The following is a 21,277-nucleotide window of genomic DNA, read 5'->3' as shown; positions in this document are numbered from 1 at the left end:
AGTAGGAAATCCTGCTCAATCGAGGTTGTTGAGAGAGCTTGGGATAAGAGTTTCAAAGTATACCCATGAGGAGAGGAGGGATATAATCCTTAGGTACATGAAGAAAAGGAACAATAGGCAAGTAGTAGATAGATCTGTTAAGGTAATTCTCTTCTCCAAGCTTAATTGCTACCTTTTGTATTCTTCACTTATTCTATTTTGTAAAGTTAAACAGGTACATTTTGCTAATTATTGGTAATATAGCAGGTTTATTGTGTAGAATTGGGTTCTGTTAACTTTTGGATTATGTTGCTGAAACTTGAAACATGACAATTACAATTAGAACTTGCAATAGTTAGTTTGGGCCATTGTCAAGAGCTGAAAATAATGATCCATCAAACACAATTAAACTTTGCAACAAACAGTGGTATAGTTACACTGTCAATTGCTGAATTTACCTCCTCTCAATTGCGATATTCACGCTTTGTACACAAACAATAAAAATAAAAATAAAAATAAGAATAAAACCTATGCTCATGATTTGGTGATTAAAAAAATCATGATGTCAAAATTTTAAGAAATGGGATACCAACAGTCTTCTATGTTGAAGATTTTATAGAATATGCACTTGTACATTTTATAGAAGTAAGTTTGTGTTATTTTCTAGTTTAGATTCATCTGAGTAATATGAGATCCAGATCATCTGCTGTCTGAATTTTTAGAGTCCGCATTATAGTACTTGGTTATCAAAATAATAAAAGCAAAGCAGGTTCCATAAACATAATTAATTATGGTCAAGATTTGGATTCATAGATTGGGATATTTGATGCACTCGCATTAAAATGGAAAAAATTTTGTTAAGAAGTATGGTACACTATACAGAGCTTGATATATATCAATGTATCATGAGAGCTTTTTTCTGGTCTTCTACTGATGAAAAGTGCTGCACACTTCACATTAAACTTCAATAACAGGAGATAATAAGTTTTTTTTACATGCCTCCTAAGACTTTTATATGATGCAAGTATGGCTTTGTTATCTACTGTTCACAAGTGATTCAAATTTATCACTGCATTATGCATAATAAATGTCAATGGCTGACATGTGAAACTCCACTTACGAACATTAGAAATATTTTCGGTCATCTTGTGGATTCTTTATTGCTTTGCAACTAATAAATTGAATGAATTGAATGACTTAAGAGATTCATCCATTTAACATCTGTTCCCTACAGTTTCCCTCCCGTCAAGCTCTGGCAGAGAGGCGTCGACGAGGTTTTGGAGGAAAATTTCTTAGCAAGGAAGAATCACAGGTGGTGTTGAATTCATGAACTTAAATCTATTAAAACTTTGAAGTTTTATTAATGCTTGATCCGCTTATTTATCATATATGAATGGGAAGATACTTGTTTAATTTTATGTTGGTTTTGTACTGTCAAGTTCCTAGCTTATCTTCCCCTCGTCTGTAGTTATTGTGGTGTACACCTCTTAAAAATATTAATTCATTTTGTTCTTTTTACTAAATCTTCTTGCTTCAATTTGTTTTTGAAAAAATTCAAGCGGGATAACTCTTAAGTTTGACTATCAATGTTTTAGCTATTCACATTCTAACTAATTAAAATATAAAATCCCTATACATTAGGCGATTATAGTTGGTGTTGAGTAGAGTGGATAGAATATATATATATATATATATATATATAATATATATATATATATATATATATATATATATATATATTATATATATGAGATTGATGGGTGTCCTATGTCAAGGAGGGGATTTTCCTCCTTGACACATATGTGGCACAATCCCCACCAACTCACACTCTCTCTCATACTTTATGAGGATGGTGGAGATTGTGCCACGTAGGCGTCAAGGAGGGAAATCCCCTCCTTGACAAGGATACCCATTAATATCTCTCTCTCTCTCTCTCTATATATTTATATATATATATATATATATATATATATATATATATATATATATATATATATATATATATATATATATATATATATATATATATATATATATATATATATATATATATATATATATTATATGTGGAAATATGATTCTAAGGAGCCACAAACAAAAGAACAATACGTTTTTTATATGTGACACAGAAGTATGATGCCTTTCTCCTGGTACTGCGTGTGCGGGAATTGCATGAAATAACACCAAGGTTGACACTTAACAGTTAACATGTCCTGTTAATTTGTTTATTACCACACACAATTTGTCTATTGTCCTTGTTGTTTAGCTTGGTTTCGCATAGAATTACTCTTCGGTACTATCACATGCTAAATATAGGAGGACTTAATATATATTAATGACATGATATGCTATTACTTTCAAGCTACTTGATCCTTTCTAAACGTGATGAATTGTTTAGACCTTGAACAGACAAGACGAACCAGTAGAAGAAGAAGAGCCAGAAGTGCCAGAAGAAGTTATAGCAAATGCTGGAGGAGCACCAGTTGTGGGAATGCTCTTTGAAAATGATGATAAGGCATATCAATACTATATCAATTATGCCGGAAATAAAGGCTTTAGTGTTCGGAAAGGTTGGTGGGATAAATCTGCCAGAAATGTTACCCGATCGAGGGTATATGTATGTTCAAGAGAGGGGTTTCGCCCAAAAAATCCTAGTAATGAGGTGAAGAGATCTCGGCCTGAGACAAGAACTGGTTGTCCTGCACGTATGGCTATAAAAGTCACATCCAGTGGTAGATATCGTGTTACTGAGTTCGTTCCAGAGCATAACCATCAGCTTGCAGCTCCATTGGACATTCACATGCTAAAGTCTCAGAAGCCATCACTGAAAGCTCAATCTGGACGGACCCAGCAAAATGGTGGCTTAATTCCTTCTGGTTATAAAAATTATATACGTGCAAAAAGAAAGAAAGACATGAAAGTAGGAGATGCAAGAGCTATATCTGAATACTTACAGAAGATGAAGGGTGAGAATCCATCTTTCTATTGTGCTATTCAAGTTGATGAAGATGATCAAATGACCAATGTTTTCTGGGCCGATGCGAGATCTATGGCAGATTATTACTACTTTGGGGATGTAGTGTGCTTTGACACATCCTATAAGCCTCAAGACTATGGAAGACCCCTTGCACATTTTATTGGTATAAATCATCACAAGCAGCTTATTATTTTAGGTGCGGCACTTTTATATGATGAAACTGTTGAATCTTTCAAGTGGTTGTTCGAAACTTTCAAGACCGCAATGAGTGGAAAGCAACCAAAAACCCTCTTGACCGATCATTGTCCAGCAATTAGTGATGCAATAGCTGCTGTGTGGCCAGGAACTGTGCATCGGTTTTGTGTTTGGCAAATATACCAAAATTCAGTTAAGCATTTGACTAATGTGTTTGAAAGCTCGGAAACTTTTGCGCATGATTTCTGTCGTTGTTTGTATGATTTTGAGGAGGAAGAGGAGTTCCTATCAGCATGGGAAGAAATGTTAGATAAATACAGCCTTAAGGACAATGAGTGGTTGGCTATGCTATTTGCGGAGAGGGAGAAATGGTCATCGGTTTATGGTCGCCAAGCATTTTCTGCTGATATCCAGAGCACTTTACGTGGTGAGAGCTTAACTACTATGTTAAAAGAGTACCTGAACTACGAAATGGATCTAACACAGTTCTTTAAACAATATGAAAAGTCATTGAGTGAGGGGCGACATGCTGAGCTGCAAGCTGATTACCATGCAAATCAAGGCAACCCCAGGATTCCTCCTTTGCGTTTGTTGTGGCAAGCTGCTAGTGCATACACACCTGCAGTGTTTGATATGTTCAGAAGAGAGTTTGAGCTTTTCATGGATTGTATGGTTTACAATTGCGGTGAGGCTGGAACATTGTCTCAGTATGAAGTAACTACTAAACAGAAAAATAAGTCACACTTTGTTAGATTTGACTCTTCAGATGGTACCGTCATATGCACTTGCAAAAAGTTTGAGTTTGCTGGGATCCAGTGTTGTCATGTACTGAAAGTCCTTGATTTCAGAAATATTAAAGAGCTCCCGCCGCAATGCATCTTAAAGAGGTGGAGAAAAGATGCGAAGGCTGGAAGCTTTAGAGAGAATCATGGTTTTTCTCTGGATGCTGACCCTAGCTCGTCTGTGTCAAAACGTTACAATGCTCTCTGCCGCGTATTGTTCAAAATTGCAGAAAGGGCTGCTGATAACATTGACGCATTTACTCTAATGGCTAGCCAATCTGATCAGCTTCTTGATCCCGCCGCAATGCATCTTAAAGAGGTGGAGAAAAGATGCGAAGGCTGGAAGCTTTAGAGAGAATCATGGTTTTTCTCTGGATGCTGACCCTAGCTCGTCTGTGTCAAAACGTTACAATGCTCTCTGCCGCGTATTGTTCAAAATTGCAGAAAGGGCTGCTGATAACATTGACGCATTTACTCTAATGGCTAGCCAATCTGATCAGCTTCTTGAGCAAGTAGAGCATATTTTGCAAACAAAAGTGCTAGAAAAACCTTCTCTCACCAATGTCAACAAGGGACAAATTACAAATGTGGGTGAGGGGCAAGTTGCAATAGATGACAGTAACAATGGGACCCAGCAGACTAGTGGGAGAAGGAAGAAGGATACACGTCGGAGAAATCACAACGGAACGGAGATGAATAACAAAAGACAAAAAATGAGAAAAGGTTTGTGCCAAGTTCATGTTCAACTGTGTGTGACATCAGATGCGGTTATACGTTTGTATTGTGGTAATGAAATGGTTGACTGTAGGACAATCTGATGAAGCAGACGCTGCATCAAGGGAAAGTGAACCACCCATGGTATCTGATGATGCTCCATCCCAAACAAGAAATCCTTCAAATCAATTCTTTACACCAAGTATACTCATGCAGGTATAAGATTTTATATATAAAGTTTTTTTTTGGTGGAGAGTTTAACATCTTGTCTTATACTTTATGGTTTCTTGTACTTATAGGGAACTAGTTTTAGTGCTTGTCATCAATTTGGACTTAGCGCAGCACAAGGTTTTCAGGCCATGACTCAATTTGGTCAGGTATACTTTCATGCTATTTGTGAACTATATGCCCTGCTTGCTCCTTTTGAATGATTAAACTTGACCAGCTTCATAACAAAATGCAGGATTCTTCAGCATCGACTTTGCAACAGCCATTCCATGTTGGCACTCACTTGGGTCAGGTATTTTACAGTAATTCAAATTTCTCTATAGACTTTTCTTTTTTTTATTATATTTGATCTATATTTTCCTTTGTACTTACTTGCTAGTCTAATGACAATAGTTCACCATCTTTAATTCCCTTTCCCTCCCGCCCTCTGTGGAAGCACATATATGTTTTATCTAGAAAAGGAAATCCTACTTTGTGTATCAACACCTAAGTTGCATGGGTACGTGTGGGGGTATGGGACACGGCAAATTTGTAAAAAATAGGTTGCGGGGACATGGCTATAAATATGTATGTGGTGTATACTTATATGTATCAAAATTAATAATTTACATGAGTTCAATATTATTTTTTCATATACACGAGATCAATATATTAGAAATAGATGTGGAGTGTGGAATATACATCCAAGAAGTGTATGAGGAGTGTTTCAAATTAGTACATGTGGTATGTAATTGAGTATAAGCTTGAACAAACGTGTGCATATATTCAAGAAGTGTCCAAGAAGTACGGGTATGGGTATGGGTACGGGTACGGGTACGGGTATGTGTCCGCAAATAGAAGTACCCAGGTAACATAGAGCAACACCTTCCATTTTTGTCAGATTATGACAGTATTACTGGCTCATGTGGCATAGGAGGATTAGTATATACATCTGAAATTATTTCGTTGCTAACATAAACAACTAAATTTAACTACCTGATTTATTCCAGAGTACTATGCAGGGTTTTCCAACCCCTGACATGCACCCCCTTCAATTTGTCGGAAGCAATCCACAGCTAGACCAGCCAAGCAGTGACCAAGGGAGCTGTGCTATTCCAGTATGGGATTTCCTTTGAAGTAAGTTCAATTTTTCATCAAAATTTTTTTGTGCAAATTACACAAAATACATTCTTGACCTCGGCAGTTTGTCTGTGGAGACCTTGCACGATTTTCTACCTTGTGCTGGGAATGAATAGAACATAATTAGTAGATTGTTAGAACTCAGGTCTTAGGGCCAGTGAACCCACTAGCTCTTGTAAATTACTAGTACTGCCAAAAGAACTGCAAACTTACTTAACAGCTACATCCATAACTCAAAACACCTTGGGTTTGCCTTCAAGAAAAGATCGTATTTATTTAACAGTCTGGATTCTTTTGATAAATCTGCAGGCTGTTTTTGCTTTTCAAAATTCAGGAGAGGCGCTCATGTGTACAAGAGAGAAGGAACCCTGAAATTGTGGTTAGCTTGCTCACTCTTGCTAAGTATGCGGAGTTGGCGCGTTGTTTGGCTTTCCTCCATCTCATGTGTACATAGCATGTATGTATGTAGTAAAGATGGTCATAGTTTCAGTTTAGATTATGTAACCTGTATTTATCTTTTTCCATCAAAATATTTTCTTGCTTGTACCTTTTATTGTGTGAAAATGTAACTCGCGCTCTTGTTTCATGCTGCATTTTTTTTTATATGAGGATGCCTGCCGCAGTTCAAGGCCACCTCGTCTATATATGAATAAATTCTTCATATGAGATGGTTTATCTTGGAAATAGTTACTTATGAATATTCATTCCATTGGTTTATAATATTTCTGTAACAGGAGCACGACAACATTGTAATACTACATTCTCTGGTGAAGCTTGAAGACAACAGTCATGCATCGGCAGCAAAAGAACCGTATACAAAACTCTACGCTCTACAGTGAACCAAAAATGGGACGATTATAGTCGAAGTACATTTACATCTAAGATGAATATATGCATACAACTCCTGAAGAGAGTTGATGGCTTGCTAGTTGCTACCCGTCGTCTTACTTGTGTGCATTTGTGTAAGCCTGCACCGATCATTTGTCATCGTGTCTTGCTGACTCGCGAGGACAATGTATTTTGCTGCTAACGAAAGGCTTCCAGCATTCATTATTCGCATCCATTATTCAAGTTGCAGTAAACAATCGTGGTTTTCTTGTGCAAAATTCTGAGTTTAACGGAGTTATATGGTGCTTATACGAACAAGCGGTTTATCAAAATTTTAACTTTGTCTTTTAGCTCATCTGAGTGATTTTGTCTCTTAAGAAGAATTTATGGGTGATTTGATTTGTACTTACTCTTGTGACCTTGTCAGGGAGATAAATTTTTATTGGGATGCTTCGAATAGTTTCCTTTGCATTTTGTGTTTCTATCAATTTCTCTTACTGATGATAGCTACCTAGCTTTTAGCTGTTCCAGCACTATCGTCGATAGCTGGCACCAAAAGATTACATGATTTTGTATAAACAATATATAAAAAATGAAAAAGTCGAGCAAAAGTTATCTTGCATATCAGATTAATGCTTAATGATATTAAGGTCGATGCATTTAACAGTTACTTTTGTAAAGAATGCATGAAAATAATTATACAAAAAGAACCCAATACACTGGATATCAAACTAGAAACTCATCCTTCATTTGTATCTAACTAAACAAGGAACATACATATAGCTCTGTCTATTTACAGATAAATTAACTACTCTAGGAGCAGTTGATGCATGAGATGGTAAGATCCAAATTCACGTCTCCCTTAATTTCAACTTCATCTTCTTCGAGGCCACTGAATTCTTCAGACGCGTCGAACTCAATACTAGAACCCCAGTCACTGGTTTCTTGGTAATTTATAGAAGACAACGTCAGATCGCAAGCGTTCATCTGAATCACCTACAATGTAAATGCATAGAAACTATCAATTTCTTCAGATTTCTCAATTGCCTTAAAAAAAAACATTTTGGAAGTTTGAAAATGCATGGAGACTGACCTGCTCTAGTTTGTTCTGTTCTAGCGACAAACCTCTTCGCATCTCATCGAAACACGACCTGTATAGAAGTGAACCCTTGAGAAACATTGTGACATGAAAAACTTATCGCTAGTCAGAATTTTAAGGTAGTCAAGTGATCATTGGACCTTGTGTTTGGGTGCAGTCTCTTTTGCTTGTTTAGATCTTCGGTCGATAGAAATACATGAAAGTTTGTTTGGTTTTCGCCCATGCTTCTGTACATCTGCAAGAGGAAGACGCATGATTAATTTTTCTATATATGTTTTTTTTTTTGTTGCATTATGATAATTACATGATCTGATGGAGCAATGAAGAATACGTAAATCTTCGGCTGATAGAAGTACATGAAAGTAGCATTGATTTCCAGTTCTTAATTAATTAGCCTTTGTGTTTGCTATTGAAACACAACTCACATTTTCTGGATTCTAACTTAAAATTGGTTACAGTTTCTTGATTCTAATTTGGTAAAAAGGAAATGGTTATGTGCTATATTTAATTTTGATATATGGTCGTACAAGTAGTGCATGTTAATTAAGTTCTAAGTTACTTACCTGATTGAGCTTCCAATTGAGTGTGACAGTAACTAGCTAGATTTGTACTTAATGCATGCATGCGTGGGATAAATATATAACAGTTGCATTAGCAATCTCTCCTCACTATATTTAAACAGGATTTTCAATGAAAACATGCAAGTTTAAAAAAAAAAACTAGAGTCTGGAATCGGATATATATGCGGCCTTAAAATTCCAGTTCGGATATATTCGAACTTTTTTCTGGCGCCGGTTAATTTGCTCATGGCATTTTACCGACCAAATATGCATTTGTTGCTGCACATGCATGCGGGTAGAGTTGAAGGAGGTAATTTGATGGTGCGGGGAGTACGTACTGGAGGCATATGCAGCATATATTGAAAGGGATTATAATTCAAATGGCTCAAAAAACTTAATAATTAGTTGCGTAATCTCATTGTCGAATCTAATGCTTTAACTTGGAGGATATCAAAGAAATATTAATTACTAGCAATTGCCCTTGCTTCACTATGTATATATGGGCATATTGTGGATATGCTATATATCAAGATGGAGAGTAGCTAGCTAGTAGCTAGCTTTCAAGATTGTGTGTTCTAGCTAGCTAGCTAGCACATATTCAAAAGAGAAAGTAATTAACCATATAGCTAATTAATCAATCAGCTAATGAGGGTTTATCACTTTCGGATGCTATATATATATGTACGTACTGGCAAAACCAAGCTCCATGCATGGTTTATTTTACATATGCATGCATGCTCGAGAATGACGCAACGTGCATTTGAATGCAATGAGGAGGAGTTTATAAATTAATTAAGTTGTACGTAGTTCAGACGGCATTTTACTTATTAAACAGTTATGCACAACTGTATCATTGTATATGGCTTGAAACTATATATACGCGCAGTTGGAAATTCACTAATTTCATCTCCAACACGCAATCAAATTAACACATAAAATAGAAGAAATTTGTAAAATAGACCTACTTTTCTAAATATTTAGCAAAACAGACCGTTTTGCTAAATATTTAGCAAAATAGACATCTTTTTGACCAACAGCCAAAAAAAGGTCGATTTTATAAAACAAATCATTCGAAACATACGGGACTAGTAGTCCCGTATGATTTAATGGAGGATTAAATCATACGGGACTACTAGTCCCGTATGTTTTCGAATGGTCTGTTTAGCAAAATCAACCTCTTTTTTGCCTACAGGTCAAAAAGATGTCTATTTTGCTAATTTTTCCCATAAAATAACGAGGATCGAACACGAGAACTGTCTTGTATACACATTTAATTAAGCCTACACAATTTTAGATTTGCGATTGCTAACGGCATAGTGCTCGTACTTCAAAAAGTAATAGCGTGTATGCGTATACATATATAAGCGGGGCAAAATAATGAGAACAAGCTCTAATTAAAACCTGCGCGCAGCTCTTACACAGACACAAAATTAAATGGCTAAATGGCACTCAGATATCCTGTAGTTTGACCATTTTTGCACTTTAATACTGAAGTTGTAAAAAATAGTACTTTAATACCTGAAGTTGTTAAAAATTGGCACAATAGTACCTTTCGGTAGTTGTCATGGAAATATTTCTAGGAACATATCCTGACAACTAACAAAATGTATTAAAATGCTACTTTTTATAACTTAGAATATTTAAGTATAAAGGTAGTGAAATAATAGGGTATTAAGTGTCAGTTTTTTATAACTTAAGGTATTAAAACACTACTTTTTTACAACTTATGGTATCAAATTGCTAATTTTTACAACTTAGGGTATGTAATTAAGTATAAATGTGGTGAAACAATAGGGTATTTAAGTGCCATTTAGCCAAGTTAAATTGGGCCAGTTGCATAAAATGAACGTGTCAACGGGAAAATAAGAATAAAAAAGAAATAAAAGATAAACTAATTTATGCAATGTGTACTGTAATTGTTATATCCAAGGTAAAAAGACACCTGAAGATGACTTTTGATATGAGATATGCTCAGTCCCTTCACACCCATCAGCTGTAAGATACGCTTTGGTGTTGCTTCTGTAGATGTAATTAAGCAGCATAAATCAGAATATAGTTAAGTTAGCCAAAAGTAAAATAATAATAATAATAATAATAATAATAATAATAATAATAATAATAATAATAATAATAATAAAGAAATACAGTAATAAATCAATATTATCTTTCCCTTGATTTCATTAATATTTGGTTTCTCCTAATTCTTCTGCAATATATTTAATTGTCATCATTTTGTTTATTAATTTTTATATATATCCCTTCATATGATATGAATATCCATTTTTCTCTTATTTATATGAACTTATTAATTGGTCCTTGATCACGCTCTATAATATATTTCATTTATGTTAACTGTAATTGTGTTTAGTCTTTTATGATGTGTCACATTATCGTGTACAAATGATCCAACAAATATTTGTCACTGCATATGAATATATAGGATTGGAAAACTTTAGACCTAATGATGGATATATCATGAGAATAATGGATTTGATGCCACGATCCTGAAAAATTCTTAATTCTGATAATAGCAAGTGTACGTTTTAATAGTCTGCAGGCTATAATTAATCTCAATTAGACTAGCATTAATCTACCTTAAACCGTCTACTTAAGGTATCTTTTAATTTGTCTGTAAGTAATTTTCTTCTTTAATATGAGAAACGAAAACAATATCTCTTGTCAAAACAAAAAAAAAAAAAAATCAGTTAATTATAAGATATAGTATATATGCTCTGAGAGTGCTGTATAATCAAATCACTAAAAAAAAGACAATTAGCTTAAATTAATAGACAGGAAATATGATCTATATGCATGCTAGACTCAAACCCTAGCCAAATTAACTTACTTTTTCCTCCTCCAAGGCATTCAACAGCCTCGACGAAGCGTCGATGGAGCTCCTCCGTCCACCGGAGCCTCGGTACATCCGATCTATTGTACTGTCTCACTCTCCTCCCATTTCCCCTCATCATCTCTACTCCTGTACCAAGCTATCTAGTCTTTTGTGAGATGTAATAAGCTAGTATATAGAAAACCTTTGGAATTAAGATAACTAGGTTTGGCTGCCCTAATTATTATTATTATATATATATATATATTGTGAAGGCAAAGAAATTACTAAAGGAAGGAATGTGGCCTATTTTTGACCAAGTCCAGTCAAATATACAGCATGCTCATTGTTCTCTAAAAGGTTGAACAGAAACCCTAGCTTGAGATATTTTGGAAAGAGAATTTTGAGACCACTTTTTGGTAAGATGAGTCGACATAGCAGTAATTTGACGATTGCTTGAGCTTCTAAAGTTGACAATAAAAGAACCTTGTGCTAGTTGGTTTACCTCTTTAATTATGAGGGTATAAATATATATATATATTGATATTGTCCACGTTTTAACCATGCAAAAATCTTTATATAATGGTAACTATATATCTTTCTCAGGAAGGATTTAAGGGTTCAATAGAAAAATAAACAACATTATATATGTTCATTAATTTATCTCCTCACATTTTTTGGAACCTTTTAATTACTAAAAATAGTTAATGTTAATCTACAATGAAGTTAATGTATTGATGATTTGAGCTCTCTGACCAATTAAGTTTCCCTGATTAGGCTGATACGCACGTCATTTCATGGTTTTAAGACAAAGATAATCTCATTTTAGTACTGATCATACCAAGAAAAATCAGCTGCATGTACACGTATAATATTGAAGTCAAAGAAAATTATTAACATCGAACAAGAGCAAGAAGGGGCACTAATTTTTTTCTATCATAATCAGAGACCAAGGAAGCAATAACTCATGATTTACTAACAATATGACAATCTCTTTTTTATTCTCTCTCCGTATTAATTATCTTTTTTTAATGGTGTTAAGAAATTATTGTAACTGTCTCTAGCTAGTCTCTGAGTAGCAGTACAAATTAACAAGGGACTTATGCCTTGGCCCCCATGACATTTTGTTATATTATGTTGATCTAACAATAATTTTTTTAAGGAATTAAATCACATTATTTATTTTCTAATTCCAAAAAAAAAATCTATAAGGCTTTGCTAGCTAGGAAGGAGGAGGAGCTCTAGCATATATAAGAGGGGCATCCCTAAGAACTTTAATCTCGTATTAGGAGACAAGTATATATATACGCTCAAAAGAACCTAGTTATGTTATTGCATATATCTAATCACTTTGAGCCTCCAAAGATTGAGGTAATTATAATTAATGTTACAAAATCTTATCACAATGTTAATTGAGCTTGGATTCTTCAAACAAAATTTACTCTCATTTGTCATTGTTAATTTCCTAGAGCCTTTAAAGGAATAATTGGAAAGTGACAAAGCATGGACATGTAAGTCAATATTTGGGACTTTACTGAAAACCAAACTTCCAATGCAAAGTCATTTAATAATTCCTTTCCTCATTCTCATTTCAAATAGTGGCGGTGCCGACCTTTAGACCTCCTCCTTTAATTTGATTTGCCATTTTCCTACCCTTACATTCTCAAGTCTTTTTGCTTACCTAGCTAGCTATTAATGTCTACACTTATTAATTAGAGAAATATTTTATGTGAAAAAAAATGTATGGGCAACGTAGACTATAATTATGGCAATGACCAATATGTCATGGTCCATTATTGATGAAATCAACGCATATGGTTTGTGTCACATAATCACATTCACTAGTTATATATATTTGACATATATAGTTGCTATATAATTTAACAAGACCTTGAAGAACAACGTAACCGAAATTTTAATTAGACCATGTCATGGATGATTATTTTCCCCCGGTTTTATTGTTTTGAAATTTTAATTAGTACCCATGTCATGGAGGGGTACTAATGATCTACCTAAAAGCTAATTTAGGAAAAAAAATATTTCAAATTTTAGCTCCGTGCATATAATAATATTTGAGAAATATATAAATATCCAACTTGGCCAAAATATCAAGAAAAATCCCTTTTATAGTCTAAACTTTGTTTTGTGGTCTCAGCCACAGAGATAAGGGATTATAAACGTGGGATTTATTTGTCAGAGGATGGGACAGGGGGACTTGATTATTGGTGAAATAACCCTGATTAAGATTCCCTTAATTTGACCAGCCTGCAGTCTTATAATTAATCTCTTTTTAATTATTAATTAAAGTATTACTCTTTTAATTATATCTTATCTGTCTTTAATTTTCTGTGAGATGATGAATTAAGTAAGAAGTTCAATTTTGTCCTCTCTAATTCTTGCTTGATAGTGGGAAAAAAATTATATTACTCCTTTCATATCTAAGAAGATTATGGTTCTTTTCAAAAAAATTAACTCTGTGAGATAATTAATTAAAGTATTACTCTTTCAAATTATATTACTCTAAGAAGATCATATATAATCATTCATCAGATTAGTGCACCATGCTTATATCCACTGCACTCATATATATCATCATTAATTGCATCTCAGTCAAACTTTTAGTGTTAAGTTGCACTACAAGTAAATTATAAGATTCCTTACTCTTTTATTGGTTGGTGAGATCCAGACAGTTATCCAGCTCCATACTCTGACTAACTTGACATGATTAATTAATTAATTAGAATATATATTTGAAGGTTGCTAAGTTGATTTTTCAAATTACAACTCCCATTGTGTGTAAGTTTGAAATTCTAGCCTACATTTATATATTGGATATGCACGCACGGAACATACATGAAGAAAAAGACAACAATTTCTCGCATCAAATTCTAATACAATACAGTAAAATTACCTAACCAAAAAAGAACTATTAATGAAAACAAAAATCAAGTAGGCTCGTTTCTTTGCTTGATCATAGAATAGTTTTAGGCTCTGTTTGGCAAAACTAGCTGAAAGCTGCGAGATTATAGCTGAAAGCTGTTAAGCTAGCTGAAAGCTGTGAAATTGTAGCTGAAAGCTGTTAGCTGTGTAGCTAGCTGATTGACTAGAGCTGTTTGGCAAAAGTAGCTGTACAACTAGCTTAAGTTTGTTAAATGACTAAAAAAAGACATGCAATATTATTGATATAAAATTAGAATTATTAGGGGCAAAAACGAAAGACAAAAATTGACAGCTCATTCCCAAAGACAAACGCTACTTGAGGTAGCTTTTCAAAAGCTACTTGCAAAAGACACAATCACTAAAATAATCTCCTCCTATTTTTTGTCACCAAACAGCTCTACTAGCTTATTGACCAAGTCAATAAGACACAAGCTCTTAGATAAGATATTTTTTTTGGTTGCCAAACAGTGCCTTAGAGTACACCTCACTCCATTAGAATCTTCTGTGTACTATGCTCTCACTTTAATTAAAAAATGGTTTAGACCCCCTATTTCCCTTAAAAATTAACATACTCCTCAAATTAAAAAGGAAAGCTGTACAATAAGCTTTCGTGTAGTTTATGTTATCTCCATCTTTTGTGCTTGCTTTTGGATTGTAGGATGCATGGGATGTTGATGATGCACTCAACTTTTCCTTTGATCTCTTCATCATTGATTTTGAGTTCTTGGTGCCATATATACTAATCAATTCTTAATAATCAAAGTGTGAAGAGGGGTTGTGTGAGGGAATTTTACAAAAGGTAGCTAATTAGAATGTGGTGATAGTAGAGTGTTAGGTATTGAAACCTAACATATCGAACTAAAGTTAAAAAAAAAAAGAATGGTTGATTGGAGCGTTTGGGCTATTGATTTTTTGTAGTACTCCCAAACCCAGGGCTAGGGGAGTAGGGTTAGGTATCCTTTATTGGCTTTTGGAAATGCCCTTTTAGATATTGATATTAACTACCTCTATGATGATATTGTTAGAAATTAAGTGGGTGTTTGGTAACTTGCAACTGGAGTGGTTACAACTCTAGTTACATGCAACTGGGTAAAATTTGTCCAGTTGTAAGCGTTTGTTTTGTTGCAACTCATAGTTGTAGCCGCAACCACAGTTACAAAACAACTCTTAGTTGCAATATATGACATACGTTAAAAATGACGTCAAGCCAAGGTTGCAACTTAATTGAAACCCATATTTATTAAAAATCAAAGTCATTATTTAATATTTTTTTTAATTTATTAAAGATTTAAAATAATCTTTTAAAAATTACTTTATAATATTTTCTTTTTAAAATTTAAAAAATGAAGTTATTTAAAAACATTTTCCCTAAAAAATGTTTTTTTTTGAAAGTACTATCTTAAAAAATATTTTTATAAGATAATTTTTAAAAATATAATTATTTAAAAAAATATGTTTATTCTAGGAAAAAGATATTACTCTTATAGAAAATATTACTATTCATAAAATATATTATGTTCATAAAATAATATTTTTCAAAAAATATTATTTTTGAAGAAATAAATTGATAAATAAAATATTTTTAAAATATATCATTTTTAAGATAATATAATTTTCTTAAAATAATATTTCATAAATAATATATATTTTATAATAGTTACTTTAAAGTAATATATTATTTTTTAACATAGTATATTATTTTTTTCCAAGGAGATAACATATTCATAAAATATGTGATTTTAATATACGTATATATATAATATATATAATATATATATATATATAGTACATCATTTAAAATAAAGTGTGAAATGATATAAAATAATAATCTAAATATATATTTTAAATGGATATGAAATAGCCAAAGTTAATATAGGTTTAGAAACTTAGAAAATGAAAAATTTAGAAAAAAAATTTTAAAAACTTACAGGGTTGATCATCGGAGCCCTTGGGGTCGTGTGGTGGGCCGCCGAGGGGGGTAGTAGGCCGGGTCGGGTCGCAATCCCAGACCCAAGATTAGAGAAAGTAGGGCGATCGGCTGCTACGGACGCGCGCGCTGGCACCAGGTCATACCTCCGCCCAGCCTTGAACCCAGCGGGCCGGGTTACGTGCCTGAATCAACCTAGCTCACGCCCAGCCCTAACTTAAACGGTTCTTAACCTTACAGAAAATTCACCACAACGAATCAATGACAAAAGCTAACATTTAAAATTTTAACATGTTATAAGGCAATCAGGCAACAAATTTTGAAAGAATTATACATAATGTCTATAAGCGTTTACTTTTTATAGGATCTGATAAACAAAATATAGTTTTTTAATAAAAAATGGACAAGGTCTTAGAAAACTTGCAGCTCTTCTTGTTCGCAAACTAATAAAGTTTAAATAATATCATTCAGTAAATAAACAAAATAGAAATGAGATAACTTTACTCATTGATTCCTTAGTTTAGTTACAAGTAAAGTTTTACTAAAGTTTTTTTATCCAGTAATTGTAGGATCTGAGATGCAAGCCCACAGATAGTTTTGCTATAGTTTTTCGCTAAGGGGCTGTTTGGTACATTTCTTAGAAAAAAAAGAAAACAAAATAACACTGTGAAATCTATTTCTTGACATTTCAATGGGTTTTCACAGTTTTGAGATAATCTGTTTGATTCGCAGAGATTTGAAGAGATGAAAACAATGTTCTCCATTTGCAGCGTTTGGTACAACATCCCCAAATAAAGAAACCATAGCATATATCCACTTTCTCCCGCCATTTTTGTTTGTGAGGTTACGTCCCCCAAAAATCAGATAACCCATCTCCTCATGAGGGTGAGCTTACCCCCCATAACATATATAATAACTAGGCAACGGTAAGATATCTCCCAACGGGCAAAAAGAGCATCGCAGCTGCTAACGGTAAGCTGGAGTAACTTTCAAATATAGCCACAGTAACCCAATTTCCGCACTACAAATAGTTGGTACCTGCTGGAAAAACATAGACCATTGCAAACCATCTTCAAAGAGCTGAAATAGGATATATCAAGAAGCCTCCTTCTCAGGCCAAGCTGAGACATGGTAATGTGCCACTGTCAAATACCGACGCCATTAAAGCTGTGCAAAAATGGACCGAACAAGGGCAAATACTTTTGGAGCTGCGCAAACTACCCGAATAGGCAATGCAAATTCTTTAGATGGGCAGAAATTGAGCATGATATCCACGAAGGAAAAGCAAGCACATACGAGCCGAGATCAGCAAGAGTAAAGCAAACTTCGATGAAGCAACTTCTCGTGATGTCTCAGACATAGACAACTTAAAGCAAACTTCGATGAAGCAACTTCTCGTGATGTCTCAGACATAGACAACTTGGAAGCTAAGCACTTGCAAAGAGAACTGAAGTTTGCAAAGTTCTCGTGATGTCTCAGACATAGACAACTTGGAAGCTAAGCACTTGCAAAGAGAACTGAAGTTTGCAAAGAATCAAGTTGATTACTTGAAGAAAAGTCTAGTTGTCTTAGGAATATTTACTATTTTCATTGTTGTCGTGGACATTGTCATCTTGTCTTTCTTAATAAGGATAATGCTCAAATCTCTTTAGAATGCTTGTACTCTTGTGCATGAACAGTTTGAAAATAAACATGCGGAAAGATTGAAAATCAATGAGATTTAAATCCCTTCATGTATATCTGAAATAAAACGTGCAAAAAAACAATATCTACTAACTGCAAGTTTCATAAGAATGCAAAATGAAGGACATGTAAAAACAATATCTACTAACTGCAAGTTTCATAAGAATGCAAAATGAAGGACATGTGAAAACCTGTATCAAACGAGAACTCAGTTTGGAAATACAGACATGCAAAATGAAGGACATGTGAAAACCTGTATCAAACGAGAACTCAGTTTGGAAATACAGACATCCAGAACATTTGTATTTGACGAGATGATAATACAGGGTAGTGCTGAAAAATCCATAGCATGTGTGCAGCAGTCTGGGAAGGTGAGTAGTGCAATAAAATCAAGCTTTGGGCATAGAAATCAGGTGACAAACAGAAATTTGGTTTAAAATCCTGTGAAGTCTTGAATTTGGCTAATAAGAAGATGTTCAGATATATGTCTACATCATCATATATCCCACACCAGTAATCAACTACTACGCAAAGTTGGCTGCATTCCAATACAGTTTACTCAGCGCATTAGGTAAAAGTTGGGACTGCCTCGCCAAAACAGTGGAAGTATTAATTACTGGATTAGAATATCAGAAATTTAGACAATCATCATTGCAGCAGGTTGTGCATGCATCAAGTATTAATTACTGGATTAGAATATCAGAAATTTAGACAATCATCATTGCAGCAGGTTGTGCATGCATGTGCAAACTGGGGAAATAAAATCATCATTGCAGCAGGTTGTGCATGCATGTGCAAACTGGGGAAATAAAACAGTGCTCAGGCTACTCATACCATCTTCAAACAGGTTGCATGTACATTGCAGCTGTAACAATCAAAGGCTGCAATATATGTTCCCTGAATAATATTAGAATGAACCTGCCTCGCCTTAGGATTGTTAAGTTACATGTGATTGCATCATATATGGGCATGCACTCATCATTGCACAGTTCACGTTAATTTAAAAAAGTGACAACTTGTCATACCAGCAATAAATGACGCTAATGGGGCACCTCAACCATGACATTGTAATCATATGTGGTACCTGAAATTGGAAAAAGAATCAGCATAACCTGAGTCACAGTTTGCACCACTCACTAAGCAGCACTCAACAACATGTATTAGACTGCATCAACATAAATCACAAAGGTAGCAACTGCATCATAACCCAAAATATACAGGCATACCAACCATCTAAAAGTTTTTACGACATAATAACATAACTGTTAGGCCTAGTGCGCAAAATAAAAGAGTTCCATCCTACAGCATAATGTCCCTAGTCATAGTAAGAGTGAAATACTGAATGCAGAATACCAGACTTGGTAGTGCAAGCTGTTAGGCACCGGAACCAAGCACATACCTGGATAGCTAACCTAGCTTCCCCCATCTTGCTTCTTCATGAAATTGTCCAACAAATCCCTTTGACCAAAGTCACTCTTACCTATAAAATGCCTGGCCTTGGATTCATCTTCATATATGGTATCATAAAAAATCTCAAGGCATTCTATTGGGTATGTATCTTTGTGCCTGAAGATAGCTTTGGACAATTTTTTTGTCCAGTGCAGGTTAACAAGATTGAGACAAGAAGAAAAGTGTTTAACTTCATCTACCATTTGTTGCATGATCTCATGCTCAGAGTGGGCCTTCCTCCCCCTCACTTTAGCCGATGGGATTTTCTTTGGATAGTCCTGGTAAGGGGCTTTGACGGTATTGTTTTGCGATTGATTGTCTTCATCTAACATGTTGACCGTGGGCTGGGATTTCTGCGTCATAGGAATGTTGACATCCTCATTGGCATCATCTGCAAGATTAATAGGCTCCTGACCACCAAATTTCTCCATTGAAGCCTTAGCAAAGTCACCTCGTGCTTGATCATCTCCACAAATGACGGACAGGTTCTCGTAATGTTTTAGAGGCTTATTGATGTAATCTTTAAGCCTACTTTTGTTTTTAGCATGCATGCAACAATAACATCATTAGTACAATGCATAGGACACTACATCATTCACACCAACAGAAATTTGAATGGAATAAAAGTTAATTTACCTCATTCCACGTGTCAAAGCTCTCAGGATCGAGCATAATAGTTTGTGTATCTTCATCCCAACCTGCGCCACTGATATTACGAGTAGCCTGCATGTCTTAAAACCAAGAACGAAGTGTTTTCATATGATTAACAACACTTTTGGTGGCAAATGAAGTACCAAATTTCTTGTTCACTTCAGCCGCTGTCATTGCAAATGCATGTTGTTTAAAATTCTTGTCTGGTTTAAGGCCAGACTTGGCCAAATTTGCAAGAAAGGGTATGAGCACTTCATCATGTGCAGGAGTCCACCATCTGGTTGGGCCAGTATTTGCGGCTTCAATTTCCACCTGTTTTTTCCGTTTCTTATGGGTAAGAGCTTTGCCTTTTCTTGGTGTGCAAGGCGAAGTTGCTACCACTTCATCGTTTGCCAACCTTTTTTTTGTTACCTGAATCAGAAGTAGCCCCTGTAATACTCGTTGGAGAATGAAATTGTCCGGAAGAATTGGACCCTTGCACAGTTTGTGCCAAAGGTGGTGGAGAACTGAGCATGTGCATGTAAGATGAAATGGGGTTTATCATGGGGAAAAAGTTACCATCGTAATGCGGTACATTTGGAAATACTGAGGATGATTGCACAAAGGGTGAGGCTGACTGAAAGAGGGGATTGTAACTTTGATTGAATGCACTGCTGGACGGAAACACAGGTGGAGGTGGTGGGGCCATTGAAGTAGGGGAGTGAGTAGTAAGCTCTTTGCCCACATCATTCCCTACGTAGGATGATTTGTCTCCCATTCCCTATAGTTCAACAATTGTAATTTGCTGCCCAAAACATGATAAGTAGCAAATATATGAATACCATGCAAGTGTAAGTATAGCAACAACGAGTGAATATATGATAAATAGGGAAATTGACCTAGTACCATCATAGTCATCATAAAGTACACCATGTCTCGATGAAAAGTAAGGCTCATTAAGTTACATGAAAAACCAACAACAAGTAATACATAAAAGTACTGCATTTGGAACTACACAAATCACATGGCAGATTCAGATGTGTCACCATGCCGATACCTATGACAATAATCGGTCCACATGTCCAAAGCGATTTGATCTCTACGAGACCTCCACTCATCCTTTGAAGCATTTTGTTCTCTTACTGATTGGGACTGAGTGAAATCCATAACATTGGCCTCTTCATTAATTTCCTCTACAAGAGCTTCCTCTTCAAAGTCGAAGCTCTCATTGAGCAACTCATCATCTGGATCCACTGTTGCAATGTAGTTATGGAGAACTGTGCATGCCAAAACGATGTCAACTTGTACGGGGAAGGGGTAGTGGGGTTTTGCTGTGAGTA

The 21,277-nt window shown here is 34.9% G+C and overlaps 3 protein-coding genes across 5 annotated transcripts in view; 2 read left to right on the top strand and 1 right to left on the bottom strand.

The window, feature by feature from the left end:
- Positions 1–69, top strand: part of LOC109828730 (protein FAR1-RELATED SEQUENCE 12-like) — a 600-nt gene extending 531 nt beyond the window's left edge. The window contains exon 2 of the mRNA XM_020395660.1: positions 25–69. Coding sequence (XP_020251249.1) covers positions 25–69 — 45 coding nt within the window. The remainder of the gene's footprint in view (positions 1–24) is intronic.
- On the top strand, positions 7–7,281 carry LOC109828729 (protein FAR1-RELATED SEQUENCE 5-like). Of its 2 annotated transcripts, none has more exons than XM_020395657.1 (10): positions 7–142; positions 1,214–1,291; positions 2,378–4,049; positions 4,264–4,656; positions 4,742–4,863; positions 4,947–5,024; positions 5,111–5,167; positions 5,865–5,991; positions 6,304–6,451; positions 6,729–7,281. In XM_020395657.1, the coding sequence occupies exons 1-8, from the start codon at positions 98–100 to the stop codon at positions 5,988–5,990; spliced, it is 2,571 nt and encodes an 856-aa protein (XP_020251246.1). In that variant the 5' UTR covers positions 7–97; the 3' UTR covers position 5,991; positions 6,304–6,451; positions 6,729–7,281. The 2 variants fall into 2 exon arrangements, with proteins under 2 accessions (XP_020251246.1, XP_020251247.1); XM_020395658.1 differs by having other exon boundaries at positions 2,378–4,082; positions 4,297–4,656.
- Positions 7,282–7,509: 228 nt separating this feature from the next.
- Positions 7,510–11,513, bottom strand: LOC109828733 (myb family transcription factor PHL4-like). 2 transcript variants are annotated; one of them, XM_020395663.1, is made up of 5 exons: positions 11,327–11,513; positions 10,424–10,500; positions 8,062–8,156; positions 7,916–7,973; positions 7,510–7,818 (listed from the first exon to the last, which is right to left on the bottom strand). In XM_020395663.1, exons 1-5 carry the CDS (start codon positions 11,448–11,450, stop codon positions 7,636–7,638), a joined length of 537 nt encoding a protein of 178 aa, XP_020251252.1. In that variant the 5' UTR covers positions 11,451–11,513; the 3' UTR covers positions 7,510–7,635. The 2 variants fall into 2 exon arrangements, with proteins under 2 accessions (XP_020251252.1, XP_020251253.1); XM_020395664.1 differs by having other exon boundaries at positions 7,685–7,840.
- Positions 11,514–21,277: the final 9,764 nt, after the last annotated feature.

This window comes from Asparagus officinalis, unplaced genomic scaffold (assembly GCF_001876935.1).
Source record: "Asparagus officinalis unplaced genomic scaffold, Aspof.V1 AsparagusV1_Un6333, whole genome shotgun sequence".
NCBI lineage: Eukaryota > Viridiplantae > Streptophyta > Magnoliopsida > Asparagales > Asparagaceae > Asparagus > Asparagus officinalis.
The sequence above is the reverse complement of the archived record's forward strand: the minus strand, read 5'-3'. Positions and strand labels throughout refer to the sequence as shown.